This window comes from Podarcis bocagei (assembly GCF_964188305.1).
Source record: "Podarcis bocagei genome assembly, chromosome: 12".
Classification (NCBI taxonomy): Eukaryota; Metazoa; Chordata; class Lepidosauria; order Squamata; family Lacertidae; genus Podarcis; species Podarcis bocagei.
In genome coordinates, this window is record NC_138137.1 from 15,695,998 (window position 1) to 15,712,527 (window position 16,530).

General features: G+C 45.8%; 1 protein-coding gene across 3 annotated transcripts in view; it reads left to right on the plus strand.

Moving 5' to 3' along the window:
* The first annotated feature begins 201 nt into the window (after positions 1–201).
* Positions 202–16,530, plus strand: part of GASK1A (golgi associated kinase 1A) — a 28,219-nt gene continuing 11,890 nt past the window's right edge. The window contains exons 1-2 of one of the 3 annotated variants that reach the window (XM_081164626.1): positions 206–845; positions 15,101–15,218. Coding sequence is in view for 2 of the 3 variants with exons in the window: in XM_081164627.1 (XP_081020753.1) it covers positions 843–845 (3 nt within the window). In the remaining variant the exon portion in view is untranslated. Of the gene's footprint in view, positions 846–15,100; positions 15,219–16,530 lie in introns of all 3 variants that reach the window. The other 2 variants (XM_081164627.1, XM_081164625.1) reach the window with 2 other exon arrangements.

Here is a 16,530-nt window from a genome sequence, read left to right on the forward strand (position 1 = left end):
CAGGTCAATGCCACCAACACTGGGAACCGCTGCTTTGACCACTGCACCATAATGCCTCCCTCCTCGACCCACTTCTTTGAGTCTTCTGCATTTTGTCCAACCTAGTATTCATTGGCAAACCGTTTGCCCACAAACGATGCAGTGTGCTTCTCTGCTCTACGCAAGAGGAGCGCCTGGCCGGCTCCCCCCCCCCCCGGACTAAGGCTCAAGGCTCAGGCTTTTAGTGTTTCAAGAGAAATCCGAGAAGGCTTTTATTGTGAAAAGAGCTTCTGCAATGCGAGCAGGCCTCCCCCCTTCCTCTGATCCCCCTCCCACAAGTCTGCCAGTCCTGGCATACTTTGAACACTCAGCAACTAAGTTGGCTGGCTGGCTGCTCCTATGGCTCAGAATCATCTTTTTCCCCGTTTGCACAGGGTCCCTCTGAACACCTCTACGAGCTACAGCAGCACCTGGAAAGTTTAGCAAGAGATTCACAGGCTGTATTTTTTGAAAACCTAGCTCCCTCCTCTTTTTTTTCTTTTTCTTTTTTGGTTGAAAGATGAGTAAGAGGAGGCTCAGTCTGCAAACCAAACTCTCCCAACAAAGTGTGGCGGCTGGGAATGCACCTTGAAGATGTAACATCTGGTTGCAGTTAGCCCAAGAGAGAGCGAGAAATGGAGAGAGACCAGAGATCTTGATGGCTGTTGTTCTGGGCTCTTGGGAAGTCCGACGTATGAGGTCCTCCAGCTGAGCGATGAGAAATTAATGGGCAACCGATTAAAAGAGGCAACCGAGCCGGGGGTATTCTGCCGGAGGTGAAGACAGGAGGTGGGAGGAAAAGAAAGAAAACTCTCCGTCTGAGCATGGTAAGAGTTTGGTTCCTAGTACAGTGGTACCTCGGGTTACAGACGCTTCAGGTTACAGACTCCGCTAACCCAGAAACAGTACCTCGGGTTAAGAACTTTGCTTCAGGATGAGAACAGAAATCGTGCTCCGGCGGCACGGCGGCAGCAGGAGGCCCCATTAGCTAAAGTGGTGCTTCAGGTTAAGAACAGTTTCAGGTTAAGAAGAGACCTCCAGAACGAATTAAGTACTTAACCTGAGGTTCCACTGTAGTGCAGTCCTAGGAAGTTCAGTGTTGCTTACTCCCAAAAACAGTGGTACCTCGGTTTAAGTACAGTCCTGTTTACGAACGATTCGGTTTACAAACTCCGCAAAACCGGAAGTAGTGTCCCGGTTTGCAAACTTTACCTTGGTTTAAGAACGGAATCTGAAGGGTAGGAGGCACACCGGCGGCAGGAGGCCTCGTTAGGGAAAGCGCGCCTCAGTTCAATAACGGTTTTGGTTTAAGAACGGACTTCTGGAAAGGATTAAGTTCGTAAACTGAGGTACCACTGTACGGGATTCAGGGCCAGCCCAAGCAATTTTGCTGCCTGCGGCAAAGGAGGCACCTGCCACCCCAGGCCATAGAGAGAATCCCACCATCCTGGCAGAGGAATCTTACTGACAATGGGACGGTATACCTGAGGCCAACAGGGGAATCGGGAGGAATGGAGGGATGTCGCCATTCACTCAGCGTCTGCCGCCTGAGACAGCCCCCCCCCCGACTCTGTCCAATGGCAGGGCCAGCCCCGCTAGAGCTGTAGTTTCAGTCTACAAAATCCTTGAGGGGGACAAATGGATTTGCAAAGGTCTTGTTCCCACATTACAGTTCTCCACTCTACAGGGATTTCCCCCTGTACGAAACGCAGACTTCCCCAATGCGCCTTCCCCTGCTTCGGTTCCAGTGATGTGGAGCCGGCCGCGTGTCTCGTGGCATTAACTCCCACCCTGCGGGAACTGTAAGAAAACAAGTTGCGCCTCATCTAAGGCTGACCAATACAAGACGGATGAGTTTTAGGATTTGTGACAGGTACCATCCTGGCCCTGCAGCCAGCAACTTAGTGGCAAGTCAGCTGAGGGAAAGCAAATAGGGAGCCTCTTATCTGTTCAGTTGCACAGCAGGCGTCATGTGGGAATGTGGTCTTATTATCCTGGACGGCAATGAAAACTGTTGCTCAGCTTGGTTTGGACCTTAGTTTGGGAGAAAGGTGGACTAAACCAGGATGGCCTGTTGAGAAGAGATGTCAGGCCATGGTTATGAACCACCCTGAGACCTACAGGTGTAGAAATTTAATCAATGATAGTAATAATAATACTGCGTGGAATGCGAACGGTCAGAAATCCCATCTCTGACTTCTCCAGGGAAGGCAGAGAAAGCCCTCTGTTTGAAACCTCGAGAGCTTGAATCAGAAGAATATTTATTTGCATCAGCCGCTAGCTATAGCAATAAAATAAAATAAAATGTACTGAAGATAAGAGGTAAAAACCTAACGATAGAAAATACTTTGGGGGGGGGGTGTTACATCAATAATCAAATAATAGATGTTAGTCTAATCGCCCCTGCTAAAACCTTGCGGTTTTTGCTGTCAGCTGATCATCTTGATCTGCTAGATGAAAGGACACAGTAGCAATGGTTGAGCGACCCGGCATGGACAATAATAGAGGGGTAATAACCTCACTAGGGACGCGGGTGGCGCTGTGGGTTAAACCACAGAGCCTAGGACTTGCCGATCAGAAGGTTGGCGGTTCGAATCCCCGTGACGGGGTGAGCTCCCGTTGCTCAGTCCCAGCTCCTGCCCACCTAGCAGTTCGAAAGCACGTCAAGTGCAAGTAGATAAATAGGTACTGCTCCGGCGGGAAGGTAAACAGCATTTCCGTGTGCTGCTCTGGTTCGCCAGAAGCAGCTTGGTCATGCTCTACACCGGCTCCCTCGACCAATAAAGCGAGATGAGCACCGCAACCCCAGAGTCGGTCACAACTGGACCTAACGGTCAGGGGTCCCTTTACCTTTACCTTTAATAACCTCACTCCTCAAATCTTTATAAAGAGCGCAAGCCAGAAGCACATGAGCCACTGACTCAATACTGCCATCTCCACAGGGACATAACCGTTGATCTAGAGAGCTACTGGCCATCGGTGTAGAGGCAGCACTGAGATAAATGGGCCAGTAAACACATAGAAATTAATTCTCCTTCCTATTATTATTATTATTATTATTATTATTATTATTATTATTATTACCACCACTGATTTATTAATTGCCTTCTAAGCCACCATTTCAAGACAATTTCATTGGCATCCATCTGTCTCGAGAGACAATGGAGTGTGCCTCTGGGGTGAAGTAAAATCACTGCATAAGCAGCACTGAAGTGACCTTTTTGGGGTGCAATCCTGGACAGTTTGTATGGAGATCCTAGGCTGTCCAGACAAGAAGACGCCCCTCCCTCTCAGCCTTGCTGATGTGGTCCAAAGGAAAGCAGAGCAACCGGTTTGACACCAGCTTGGCTGCAGGAGTTGCTGGAAGGAGGTGTGCGAGTCGCCATCAAACCGTCTTAGGGACTCCAATTCAGATTCCTGAGCCTTTTCTCCCACAAGACAGCAGAGGTTTTGGGTGAGAGCTTTCCTCCTCCTAGGCGATAATTAAAAGCAGTTAAGAACACCACAATAGCAAATATGTTTAAAGCAAAACTAAAACCCTAAGAAGTAGACAGCCTCAGGAAAGATCCATTTATCCAGCTGTGAAAGGAACCTGTCTTTAATTGTTTCTGAAAAGTTCAGATTAGTGGTTTCCTGTCATATCTCAACAGGAATGTTATTTCGCAGAATGGTAATATGAACAGATATGGCGAAGAAATAAGCATCTTTCCCCAGAGCTGGGCACATTTTGCATCCCTTATGGCTGGCGTAAATAATATTTTCATACTTGATAGCACCACAGTATGGACTCCCTGAGCAGACTTGATGTACCGTAATTGTTTCCAGAGAGGTGCTCTTCTGTGAGTCTCCTGCAGAAATAATAACAGAATCTTAAAGGTGAATGAATGAAGTGTAAGCTTTGTGAACGGATACATGCTTCATCCAATGCATGACATGAAATCTTAATTGGCAAGGTATGGCAGGAGCTGAATGGCAATGAGATGCAAGCATTACAGCCAGTGATAACTGGAACTTAGAAACCATTTTTTAATAAACAAAGCTGATAAAATAGCACTGGTGAGCTGATTTGCACAACATAACAAAACTCCATTAAGCATCTTTGAGGGCTTTCGATGCAACGGCAACCACTTATCCCATGAATGTGCACAGTAGTTCATAAAGGTAAAGGGACCTCTGACCATTAGGTCCAGTCGTAACCAACTCTGGGGTTGCGGCACTCATCTCGCTTTATTGGCTGTGGGAGCCAGCGTACAGCTTCCAGGTCATGTGGCCAGCATGACTAAGCCGCTTCTGGCGAACCAGAGAAGCACACAAAAATGCCGTTTACCTTCCCACCAGAGCGGTACCTATTTATCTACTTGCGTTTTGATGTGCTTTCCAACTGCTAGGTTGGCAGGAGCAAGGACCAAGCAAATGGAGCTCACCCTGTGGCAGGGATTCGAACCACCGACCTTCTGATCGGCAAGTCCTAGGCTCTGTGGGTTAACCCACAGCGCCACCTGCGTCCCACAGTAGTTCATACCATGAGCCAAAAATGAGCCTGCACAGAGAAATGATTAATGGGGTGGTTTGTGCTGTTTCGTCACTTACGGTGGAGGTTTCAGTTTGAGGAGAAGTGGATTGTTCAGGCCCTGTGGCATTTATGCTCCTCTTGCAAGTTTGTGCTGGAGTCCTCGCTTTGCCCCATCCTTAATGCCTGGAAGTCCAACCTTGACACCTAAGGCAACCGTGATAGCTGGTGTCTCAAAAAGAAGTTCCCCGCAACAGCCTTGCTCTCCCACTTTAAAAAATGTCTTTGCAAACAGTGCATGCAATTCCAAGCACCCTGTGAATACTTATACGTTTATCTGCATTTCCACTTTTACGACCTCAGGCAGCATTCATGGTATGCCTACTCTTGTTTTTCCCTCCCAACAACCCTGTGAGGTACGCTAGTCTGAGAAACGGACTGTCCCAAGGCTGGTGGTCAATGTGCTTTAGGAGTGAGCTGGGTTTTGAACCCGCCCAAGACTTCCTCTTCCAACACAGGAAGCGACCCTGTGCCTTTCCCAAGATTCTGTTGTTGTTTAGTCGTTTAGTTGTGTCCGACTCTTCATGACTCCATGGAACAGAGCAAGCCAAGCAGTCCTGTCTTCCACTGCCTCCCGCAGTTTGGTCAAACTCATGCTGGTAGCTTTGAGAACACTGTCCAACCATCTCGTCCTCTGTCGTCCCCTTCTCCTTGTGCCCTCCATCTTTCCCAACATCAGGGTCTTTTCCAGGGAGTCTTCTCTTCACATGAGGTGGCCAAAGTATTGGAGCCTCAGCTTCAGGATCTGTCCTTCCAGTGAGCACTCAGGGCAGATTTCCTTAAGGATGGATAGGTTTGATCTTCTTGCAGTCCATGGGACTCTCAAGAGTCTCCTCCAGCACCATAATTCAAAAGCATCAATTCTTCAGTGATCAGCCTTCTTTATGGTCCAGCTCTCACTTCCATACATCACTACTGGGAAAACCATAGCTTTAACTATACGGACCTTTGTCAGTAAGGTGATGTCTCTGCTTTTTAAGATGCTGTCTAGGTTTGTCCCAAGAGTATGACCATGCGCAAATATTTCCATCCTTCATGCCTGCAGACATTTGAGAATGAGTTGATTTCCAGAGCCGAGTGTTGCAATGAAAGCATCCGTTAACCATCCTCCTCCCTTCCACAAAAGTTTATGAAGTTGATTTGTTTTTAAACGAAAGATGGAAGTCTCCTTCGGAGAGTTTCTGTGACTATTTCCTTGAGCCAACTGACATTCTCGGCATTACCATGTGAGCTAGTTCCAGTATGACTTCTAGGAATCCTTGTCCAGGAAGTCAATCACAGAGCCAATTCTTTCCCTCCACACCTACTGGCCAGGATCTCAACTTTCCAATCCTCAACACAACACAGGGTGACACTCACGGCAAAGATCACTACCGATTCCCAAGGCTAGATGTTAGCAAGACAGAGTGTAGGGAATTGTTTTAGCAGTAAAGGCTCTTGGAGGACAAGAATGCTGAGCCTGTCCCCCCCCCCCTTTCTCTGAGAGAACTGTAGTGGTTTCAAAAATATGTGCAAGGTTGCACATTTGAGCACTGATGCAGACATGCTGTCTGCATATTAAAGGGAGCCTAGCACTCTTGGATGGAGCCGGCCCAGAGTTGTTAATTGTGCAACATATGGTTCTTTCTGCTTTGGGGTTGTCGTTGTTTTTTAATAATTTTTATTTGATTTAACAAGTGTAGAGTTATAACAATACCAAATAAATATCCACATTTAGAGATTTCTCTGAATCTCTAGACTCCCCCCCCCCATCCCCTCCATGGGTCTTATTATCAATGTTTTCAACTGCATATTATTTCACAATCCATATTTTGTATGTAGTCATATTGTCCATAGTATTTGTTACATTACAAGTGTTATTAAAATCCTGCTAATGTTTTCATCTGCTTACAGTGGTCTCCTAAATACATTATAAAATTTCCCCATTCTTTCTTAAAGTTTTTGTCTTTTCGGTTCCTGAGCAGTTTTGCCATTTTGGCGTACTCCAACAGCTTGGTTTGCCATTCCTCTCCGGTTGGGACTTTGTCTTCTTTCCATCCCTGGGCTAGTAGCATCCCTGAGGCCGTTGTAGCATAGATAAAAAGTCTTTTCTGCTCCTTTGAGATGTCGGTACCTACAATTCCTAATTAAAAAACTTCTGGATTGTTTTTTTACAACGGTTATTTTAAACAGACACCCCCAATTCATTATATATCATTTCCCCTAATGCTTTTATTACTTTACACAACCACCACATATGATAAAAGGTACCTTCTTTTTCTTTACATTTCCAGCAGGTAGTTGTACTTGTCTTACACATTTTTGCTAACTTCGTTGTTGTTGTTGTTTAGTCGTTTAGTCGTGTCCGACTCTTCGTGACCCCATGGACCAGAACACGCCAGCCACTCCTGTCTTCCACTGCCTCCCGCAATTTGGTCAAACTCATGCTGGTAGCTTCGAGAACACTGTCCAACCATCTCGTCCTCTGTCGTCCCCTTCTCCTTGTGCCCTCCATCTTTCCCAACATCAGGGTCTTTTCTAGGGAGTCTTCTCTTCACATGAGGTGGCCAAAGTATTGGAGCCTCAGCTTCAGGATCTGTCCTTCCAGTGAGCACTCAGGGCTGATCTCCTTCAGAATAGATAGGTTGGATCTTCTTGCAGTCCATGGGACTCTCAAGAGTCTCCTCCAGCACCATAACTCAAAAGCATCAATTCTTCGACGATCAGCCTTCTTCGTGGTCCAGCTCTCACTTCCATACATCACTACTGGGAAAACTATAGCTTTAACTATACGGACCTTTGTCTCTGCTTTTTAAGATGTGGTCTAGGTTTGTCATTGCTTTTCTCCCAAGAAGCAGGCGTCTTTTAATTTTGCTAACTTACTAGGAGTCAAAAGGAATGGTACATCATTTTCATATAGTTTTCTTTCAGCCTGCAACAGGCCTACTTTCTCCGTTGGTTAAGGAAGCGACTAACCTAAGTCTTTTCAGGCAAACCTGATGTGCTATTTTGGCACATCTGGATGTGCTATTTTGCCACATCTGATCTTTGTAGTACAGTATACCGTATGTGCACAAAGTGCTTCATTCATTCATTCATTCATTCATTCATTCATTGTGTATTTGGGTCACCCACCCATTGGGCCACATGGCTGGCAAGAACCACTGCTGAGTCGGGTAGGACTTACCTTGCTCATTCTCGTGGCATTGTGGGTGTTACCCAGAAAGTGGGCTGCCTCTTCTATCTCTGTGATATCCCCCTACCTATGAGCCTTTCGTTTCCCATAGGATGGTGCTCGTCTTCACTCCTTGTCATTCGTCGGCAGCAGAAAAAACTTGGCTGCTCAAAACATTCTGTTATGATTACGATTGCCCACAGTCTCAAATGATAGGGCTGGTCCCGCTCATACTTTGTGCCTGTGCCAAAAAACCCTTGCTGGTCATGCGGAAACGACGGCGGCAGAGATCCCTAGTCTGCCTGAGCACTTAGGCCTTTCTCTCCCAGTTCAGGTCACTTCAACAAACTGGCAAACCCACAACCCACTTTTTAACCTCTTGGGTGTCTGAAAAAGTGGCTTGTTGACTCGTGGGAGCAAGCCAAGCCAGGCCAGGAACTGGGCCAGGGAAGACCACAGAGGAACCTGTGTTCGCGCGGACTTTGGGATTGTGGCCAATGTACACAGATGCATTGGAGAGGTGACTCTCCTTTTCATGAGTGGTGATTTTGAGCATATGTGTGTTGGCTTTTTGCTGTTCTTTTCTCTTGATAGCAGCAAAAATGGGGTCTCAGAACAAGTGGAAATTATTTTGCTTCTGGGAGGGGGGAGTTTCCTTTGAGGATGATTATTTATTATAGATGCTTTTTGTCCTTTTCATTTTTGTACAAAAAGTAAACTCCAAGCGACTTGCAGGGATCCCCACTCTTAATTCCACTCCTTTCATCTGGCTATCTTGGAATCTAAAGAATGCACATTATGCATTCCTTGGGGAAAAGAAAATGGAGACCATATCTGCTGACTTGCATGCCTTCAACGGAACCCGATGCTGTCCCCGTGAGGAACAAACTAGCACACTGCAAATCTTGAAGAAACTGAAAATCTGTGTTTTGTGGTTTTGTATGCGGTGTGAAAATAGAGGGTTGTTTTTTTTAATATGTAAAGCATTTTTTTCCCTTCAGAAAAACAAATTATTAAGAATGGCTTTGGAGAATCTAAGGAGGCACACAACAGCTTTTGAAGCCATTGGGAGTCAGAGCTGGTAATCCCATTAAGAAAGAAAAATATAAAACAAGACTGTGGTTCCTTCTGTACGGGATGTTCAGCCTAGAATTGTTCCGACTTCATTCAGCCTCTGCTGATGGAGAATCCAGACAACATGATTGCCAGCTCATTGCATGCTGACTTCTTTCGCAAAGCCTAATTCATGGCAACACCCCCATCTCAGCAAAAAAGCAACTACAGCATCAGTCTGGGTGCAAATAACTGTGGAGTGTTTTCTGGGCTACTGTGCTTTTAAATAACAGCTTCCTTCTCTGGAAGGAATAGTTTCCTCTGCCTCTCCCACCATCTTCCGCCCCACATTTGCTTTTCTCTTTCCTTAGCTAAGTAACTGCGCCAACATTTGACAAGGGACAACTTGGAGCCAGTGGCATAGCATGGGTTGCCAATGTCTGGGGCCATTGAAGTGGGGAAAGGGATGGAGCATGCATACACATTCAACTGCCTAGTAGCACTTCTTCTTCTCCTCCACGCTGAATTCCCAGAATATCATCAAAGTCTTTTTTATATCTCCTCACAAAGGCACGAGCTTTCATTGGTTCTACACACCTCTGTTTTTTACCTTTATAAGTAAAGGAAATTCATTCAGTGAATTCCCATCTGACGGGCCTCCCACCTCAGGATCACCAACAGATTAGAAGCAGTCCTCATTTAAAGGCAAATTTACACTTTCTGAATCAATACACAAAGCAAAACTTGGCCACTCTTCAAAAATCACACTTCCCCGAGTTTTGCAATGCTGTTTTCCAGACAAGCAATGTGTATACAGTGGTACCTCAGGTTACATACACTTCAGGTTACATACGCTTCAGGTTACAGACTCCGCTAACCCAGAAATAGTGCTTCTGGTTAAGAACTTTGCTTCAGGATGAGAACAGAAATTGTGCTCCGGCAGCGTGGTGGCAGCGGGAGGCCCCATTAGCTAAAGTAGTGCTTCAGGTTAAGAACAGTTTCAGGTTAAGTACGGGCCTCCGGAACGAATTAAGTACTTAACCCAAGGTACCATTGTATAGCACTTGGGAAGACAGGTAAACTAATTCCAGTGTACTGGAAGAAGCAAAGATCACCCGTGTCGAAGCAATGATTCTTCAATATCAACTTCGTTGGACTGGTCATGTTGTTCAGATGCCTGATTATCGTCTGCCAAAGCAACTAGGTAAAGGGTAGAGGGATCCCTGACCATTAGGTCCAGTCGTGGCCGACTCTGGGGTTGCGGCGCTCATCTCACTTTATTGGCCGAGGGAACCAGTGTACAGCTTCCGGGACATGTGGCCATAACTAAGCCGCTCCTGGCGAACCAGAACAGTGCACAGAAATGCCGTTTACCTTCCCGCCGGAGTGGTACCTATTTATCTACTTGCACTTTGACGTGCTTTCAAACTGCTAGGTTGGCAGGAGCAGGGACCGAGCAATGGGAGCTCACCCCGTCGCTGGGATTCAAACCGCGACCTTCGGATCGGCAAGCCCTAGGCTCTGTGGTTTAACCCACAGCGCCACCCGCGTCCCTGCCAAAGCAGCTACTCCGATAGTGTAAGGTTGGTGGTCAACAAAAGAGGTTGAAAGACTCTCTCAAGGCAAATCTAAAAAAATGTAGTATAAACACAGACAACTGGGAAACACTGGTCTGCAAGTGCTCCAGTTGAAGAACAGCCTTTTCCAAAGGTGTCATGGGCTTTGAAGATGCTCGAACTCAGGACAAAAGGGAGAAACGTGCTAAGAGGAAGGCATGCTTGGCAAACCCTCACTGTGATCAACTCCCACCTGGAAACCAATGTCCCCACTGTGGAAGGACGTGTGGCTCCAGAATTGGCCTCCACAGTCACCTACAGACTCACTGTTAAGACCGTGTTTATGGAAGACAATCTTACTCGGCTACAAGTGATCGCCAAAGAAGAAGAATATAGTAGGGGGAAATGGACATCAGGGATGCATAAATTAGTGAAAACAGCATGCAAAAAACAAACAAACCACTTTCTGTCCAAATTGCATGCAAACCTGTGGATATGAGGGGAAATTTGTGCTAAAGTGCTGGAGAAGTTTCACGAGGTCTTAAAAAAGAACAACCTGCAAATTGATGTGGTAATGTGTGGAACTGGACCTAAGTCTGGGAAAACCAGCAACTGAGAGAAACTGATATGGATGGATTTGCCCATCCCGCACTTCAACCGGATCCTTTTAACTGGAGATGCCAGGAATTGAATCCGAGAAGTTCTGCAAGCAACACATGCAGCGCTATTCTCCCTTTCCAAGGGATGTTCCTAACTTCCAGGGGAAAACATGTCCCCCCTCTCCTGTATTCACGCCAGCAATCAAAACCGTATGTATGGGTTTGGCACTGGGCTGAATTTCAGCCATAAAATAAAAACGCCTCTCTCCTTTGTCAGTGTGGAGCTGACGCAGGCAGGCGTTTTAGTGGGGAAATGTTGAGCATGTTGCTTGCAGAAGCAAGACAGTTGTGGGTTGTCTCCCCGCCCCCCGCCCCCCAATCTCCACATCATCTTTTTCACAACCGCTAAGCCGCTTTAGGCTTTTGATATTGGGTGCCAGAATCAACACAAGGCATTTACTTTTAAGATATCATCTTTCATTTGTGAAAGGGGAGAGGGAACGGGAGATTGCATTTTGTTGATGGTGAACAGCCTAGAGCAGAAGGGATTCAAGCCAAAACTCGCCAAAGCCAGGGGATGCAAACCAGAAAGCAATATTTTGTGCTTGGAAGCTGCAAACTGTTTTCTTTTTTATTTTCTTTTTTTAAAAATACTTTTGTTAAAGATTTTCTTGCTTTACAAAAGTACATGCCTTGTCCTACCTTGTCTCTTTTTTCTGATTGCACAGTACAGTCGTACCTTGGATGTCGAACGGAATCTGTTTCGGAAGTCCGTTCGACTTCCCAAAAGTTCAGAAACCAAAGCCTGGCTTCCAATTGGCTGCAGGAAGCTCCTGCAGCCAATCAGAAGCCCCATCAGATGTTTGGCTTCCAAAAATAGTCCGCAAACCGGAACAGTCACTTCAGGGTTTGTGGTGTTTGGGAGGCAAAATGTTCGAGAACTAAGCTCTTTGAAAACCAAGGTACGAGTGTATTTCTTACAAATCAGTTACATTTGTTGTGAGACCTTAATGTTGAGTACAGTACAGTGGTACCTCGGGTTACAGATGCTTCAGGTTACAGACGCTTCAGGTTACAGACTCCGCTAACCCAGAAACAGTACCTCGGGTTAAGAACTTTGCTTCAGGATGAGAACAGAAATCCCGTGGCAGCAGCGGGAGGCCCCATTAGCTAAAGTGGTACCTCAGGTTAAGAACAGTTTCAGGTTAAGAACAAACCTCTGGGACGAATTAAGTTCTTAACCCAAGGTACCACTGTATAGGTTGGGGAGCAGGAGTCTATAGCATAAAGCAGCAGGCTGAGAACATTTGCTCACAGTAGATCTGCTAAAGCATAGCTGTTCCAGTAATTTAGGATGACCATGTGCCTTACTTTACAGAGGACAGACTTCTGTTTGAAGGCATCCTCTGTTCAAAGGGATGTCTGCTCCGAGTCTGATTTAAAGATTAAAAAACCCAGTAAGATAAAAGATTTTTTAAAAAAACTGTAAGAAGGGAGACCAGAAGCCTAGATGTTGCCCACCAATAGTCCACACCTGGACAGTTAACCTACTCTGCATAAATAAGTAAATCTGTACCCTCTTTTAAAATTTATTTAAAGTGATGCATTTCCTCCCCCCGCCCCCAGCAAAGCATTAAGTGGCCACTGTACAGTAATTTCTCTGCTGTACATTTCTGCGTTTGCAGCCTACACACACACACTCCAACCAGGAGTCATATACTGTATTTTTCGCCCTATAAGGTGCACTGGCCCATAGGACACACCTCGTTGTTGTTGTTTTTTTTTTGGGGGGGGGAAATGAATAAAAACAAAAACCCAGCCCACAGAACAGGCTGACGCCCCAAGCCTCACGCGCCCGGCGGGACCTCACGCTAGGTGCGCAAGGCTTGCAGACACCTTCCCGAAGCACGGGGCGAGCTCTGGAGGGCGCCCCATGCTTTGGGCTGCAGGCTGCCGCCCACAAGCCTTGCAAGCCTGCGGGAACTCCCGCCGGGCTCGTAAGGTTTGCGGATAGCTTCCTGAAGCGTGGAGAGCAAGAGGGGTCGATGCTCGCCGACGCCTCTCGCTTTCCAGGCTTCAGCGAAAGCCTGCATTCACCCCATAGGACGCACACACATTTCCCCTTCCTTTTTGGAGGGGAAAAGGTGCGTCCTATAGGGCGAAAAATACGGTATTTATTCTTTTTTTGTTCCATCATCATGGCATTTAACCAGGACAGGGAACGATCTTGTCAATCACTGTATTTGGAAGGGGAGAGAGAGAGAGAGAGAGGCAGGCGCTGGAATGCATCAAGAAGAGGATGTTCGCTGCCTCTGAAGAGATCGGAGCAGGAGCAGACAAGGAAATTAATAACAGATTTCTGGCATCTCCTCGCAATTTATGTTGGTTCTGTTTTCCGCGATGCGAGACCAAACTTGCAGCAAAGGTCCTGGATAGAATGTATTATTATAATAATAAGGAAGGGACTTTGAGGAGGAAGAGGTACAGATGGAGAAAAGGCAGGGAGCCTCATTTGGAGTTCGTTCAGGTAGCGTTGCTGGAGTCAGAGTCCCCCAATGTGGACGCTTTGCTTTAATTCTATTCAGGTTCAATGCAGAGACTTCTGTCATGTCCCTTTGCTCGGCTATTATACTGCTTAGGAGTTTTTTTGGCAGAAAATTCTATCCAGTCTTTCAGCCAGGAGGCTGGGGAGCCCACGAGAAGCTTTGTGAGGCGCAAGAATGAGGCTGGGAGTTCGTTTGCTTGCGATGGCTCAGTTCCTGGAGCCTTGCCGTGGTGTCTGCTTAAAGGTGCTACAGGAAAAGCAGGTGTTTCCTGCTTGGCAGGGGGTTGGACTCCATGGCCCTTGTGGTCTCTTCCAACTCTATGATTCTATGATTCTATGAAAATCCTTGGGCTCACTTGGATTGCCAAAGAAAGACACCAGCCAAGAATATGGGAGCAAAACAGCAGCCTGTAGGCCTGATCTTTATTCAAAAGACTGTTGCAACAGGACTTCCACCCACCACATGGAAGAAGCAGGAAGAAGCCCAGAACAAAAGGATGCTCTTACTTTTATAAGTTTTCCCTTTTACCCACAACACCCTTAGTAAGCATCATAGATATGTCACAAACAGGGAGGGGTTTTTTTTCTGGCAGAAACCGGCTAATCAGGTTTGCCCCCATCTATCCCTTGCCCTCCACCTCACACCCATTGAAATATAGGTGGGTTCCCACAAGGCAAGACACAGCAATGACAGCAAGGACCTATATCGAACTACATAACTGGGAAATGGGCAAAGCAACGGCTTATATACATTCCTGAAGGCCTGGGCCACTCCCACTCCCAACGCGATTGGCTGTCTAAACTTCTAAGCTGCAAATCACGACTCAGAGTCTAAGGGCCAATGGCAGAGGCCCAAATCCTGAAATTTTCTGTGATTGGACATCATGTATCGAATGAGAACACAGGAGCTCAGAATCCTCAGTCCAGATTCAAGCTCAGGCAAACACAGGCCACTGAATACATAACACCCATCAAGTGAAACAATGGAAATATTTACAAATTCCTGGTTTACCCGGTCAGGTAATCAGACTTCTTTGCCCTGACCGAGAGCACAGTCCATTCTTGGATGGTCTGCTATTGTCCATGGCACCCATTTGCCAGTGTTATGCACTGAAGTTCTCACCCTGAGCCAGCAGCGGGATACTGTAGATAGTTTTCACACACTTCCACATATGCAAATAAGGAATTGAAAGTGACGTTCAGTGATTGGATAGTTACAGAAAGTGGTTACTGTTGCGTTGTAGTGGAGCTCTATATAAGCAGGCTGGCTGAACCCTTCAGTTCAGTTCTGTTCTGGCCTGTGAATAAACAAGAGCTGTTTGAAGAATTGCTGTGTCGTCTGATATGTTCACCCACAACTTAACAGCCAGGATGCCAGTCATTATCTCTTGTGCAAGAGGCTACTGTACACGTTCCGGTAACAAGGTGCACGCTCAAAAGATGGGCTTTAAGGATGGCTGCGACATCGCATAAAAATCTGCTTTGCGGTGCCGTTGCGTTCCAGGAGCCTTACAGAATGACTACTATCTGACTTTAATCCGGCTTGCCCCCAGAATGGAAGTGAGCCTGTTTGTAATTTTCATTTATTTTAACCTGCCTTTCTAGCATTATGCCCCCACAAACTGGCACACAAAGGAACGAGAAGCAAGTTACAGTCGAAGAATAGTCACAGTGGAACAGATGTGCTGATTGCCATGAGAAACTACTCTGGAGACACAAGCTGGTATGAATTGCAGGTCCCCTCATTTTGAAGGAAAAAGTCACCAATCCTCTGTAAATTCTTTAGTCTCAATGCTTCAGCAGCCAGCTATTTCTTAGGAAACACATTGAGTGTTTATTCCTTTATTGTAAATGGAGCCTCACGCTGTCTACTGAGACGTAAGTCCCACTGTATTCAATGGAGCTTACTCCCAGGTAACTGGGTAAAGATTGTGCAGCCTCGTACTGCAAGCCTAAGCATGTTTACTCAGAACTAAGTTCCACTGAGTTCAATAGAATTTACTCTCTGGTATGTTCCTGATCCTTCTCACAGTTTCTTTTCTTTCTTTCTTTCTTTCTTTCTTTCTTTCTTTCTTTCTTTCTTTCTTTCTTTCTTTCTTTCTTTTTTTGGAAACTGCTCATAGCACATGTCCTGTAGGTGTCATTTCTTTTCTTTCTTTTTAAAATCATTTTTATTGGGTTGTGTTTTTTTAAAAAAACCTTTAATATCTATAGTCATTACATTACATTCAAATTTCCCCCTTCCCTGCCGACTTCCCTCAACTTCCATCCCTGGTTTATTACATCTCATATTGCATCCTGCTGTTTATACATACTTCTATATTGTCATACTATTAGGTTTCTTGTTTTTTATAAATACAATTGCAAATGTTTATTTAAATCCTGCCAATGACTCTATATTTTTTTGTTGTTTCTGCAAATATGATGTAAAAGTTCCCATTCTTTTTCAAAGTCACTATTGTCTTTTTCGCAGTTTATCTGTTAACTTTGCCAACTCTGCATAGTTCATTAGCTTCTCTTCCCATTGTTCCTTTGATGGTATTTCTCCAGTCTTCCAGTTCTGTGCTATAAGAATTCAGATCCTTCTCAGAGTTTCCATTATTATTATTATTATTATTATTATTATTATTATTATTATTATTGACACAGGTGTCGCTGTGGTCTGAACCACTGAGCCTCTTGGGCTTGCCGATCAGAAGGTCAGCGGTTCAAATCCCTGCGACGGGGTGACGTTGTTCTGTCCCAGCTCCTGCCAACCTAGCAGTTTGAAAGCACACCAGTGCAAGTAGATAAGTAGGTACCGCTGTGGCGGGAAGGTAAATGGCGTTTCCATGTGCCCTGGTTTCCGTCACAGTGCAACCCCATAGTCACTTTTGACTGGACTTAACCGTCCAGGGGTTCTTTACCTTTTTACCTATTATTATTATTATTGGAGGATACATCTCTACACTTGTACAGAAATATGAAGCGAGAATCATTCTCCTTAGATTCCTGCTTCCATCTATTCATCTGAGGAAGCTCCTGTAGCCAATCAG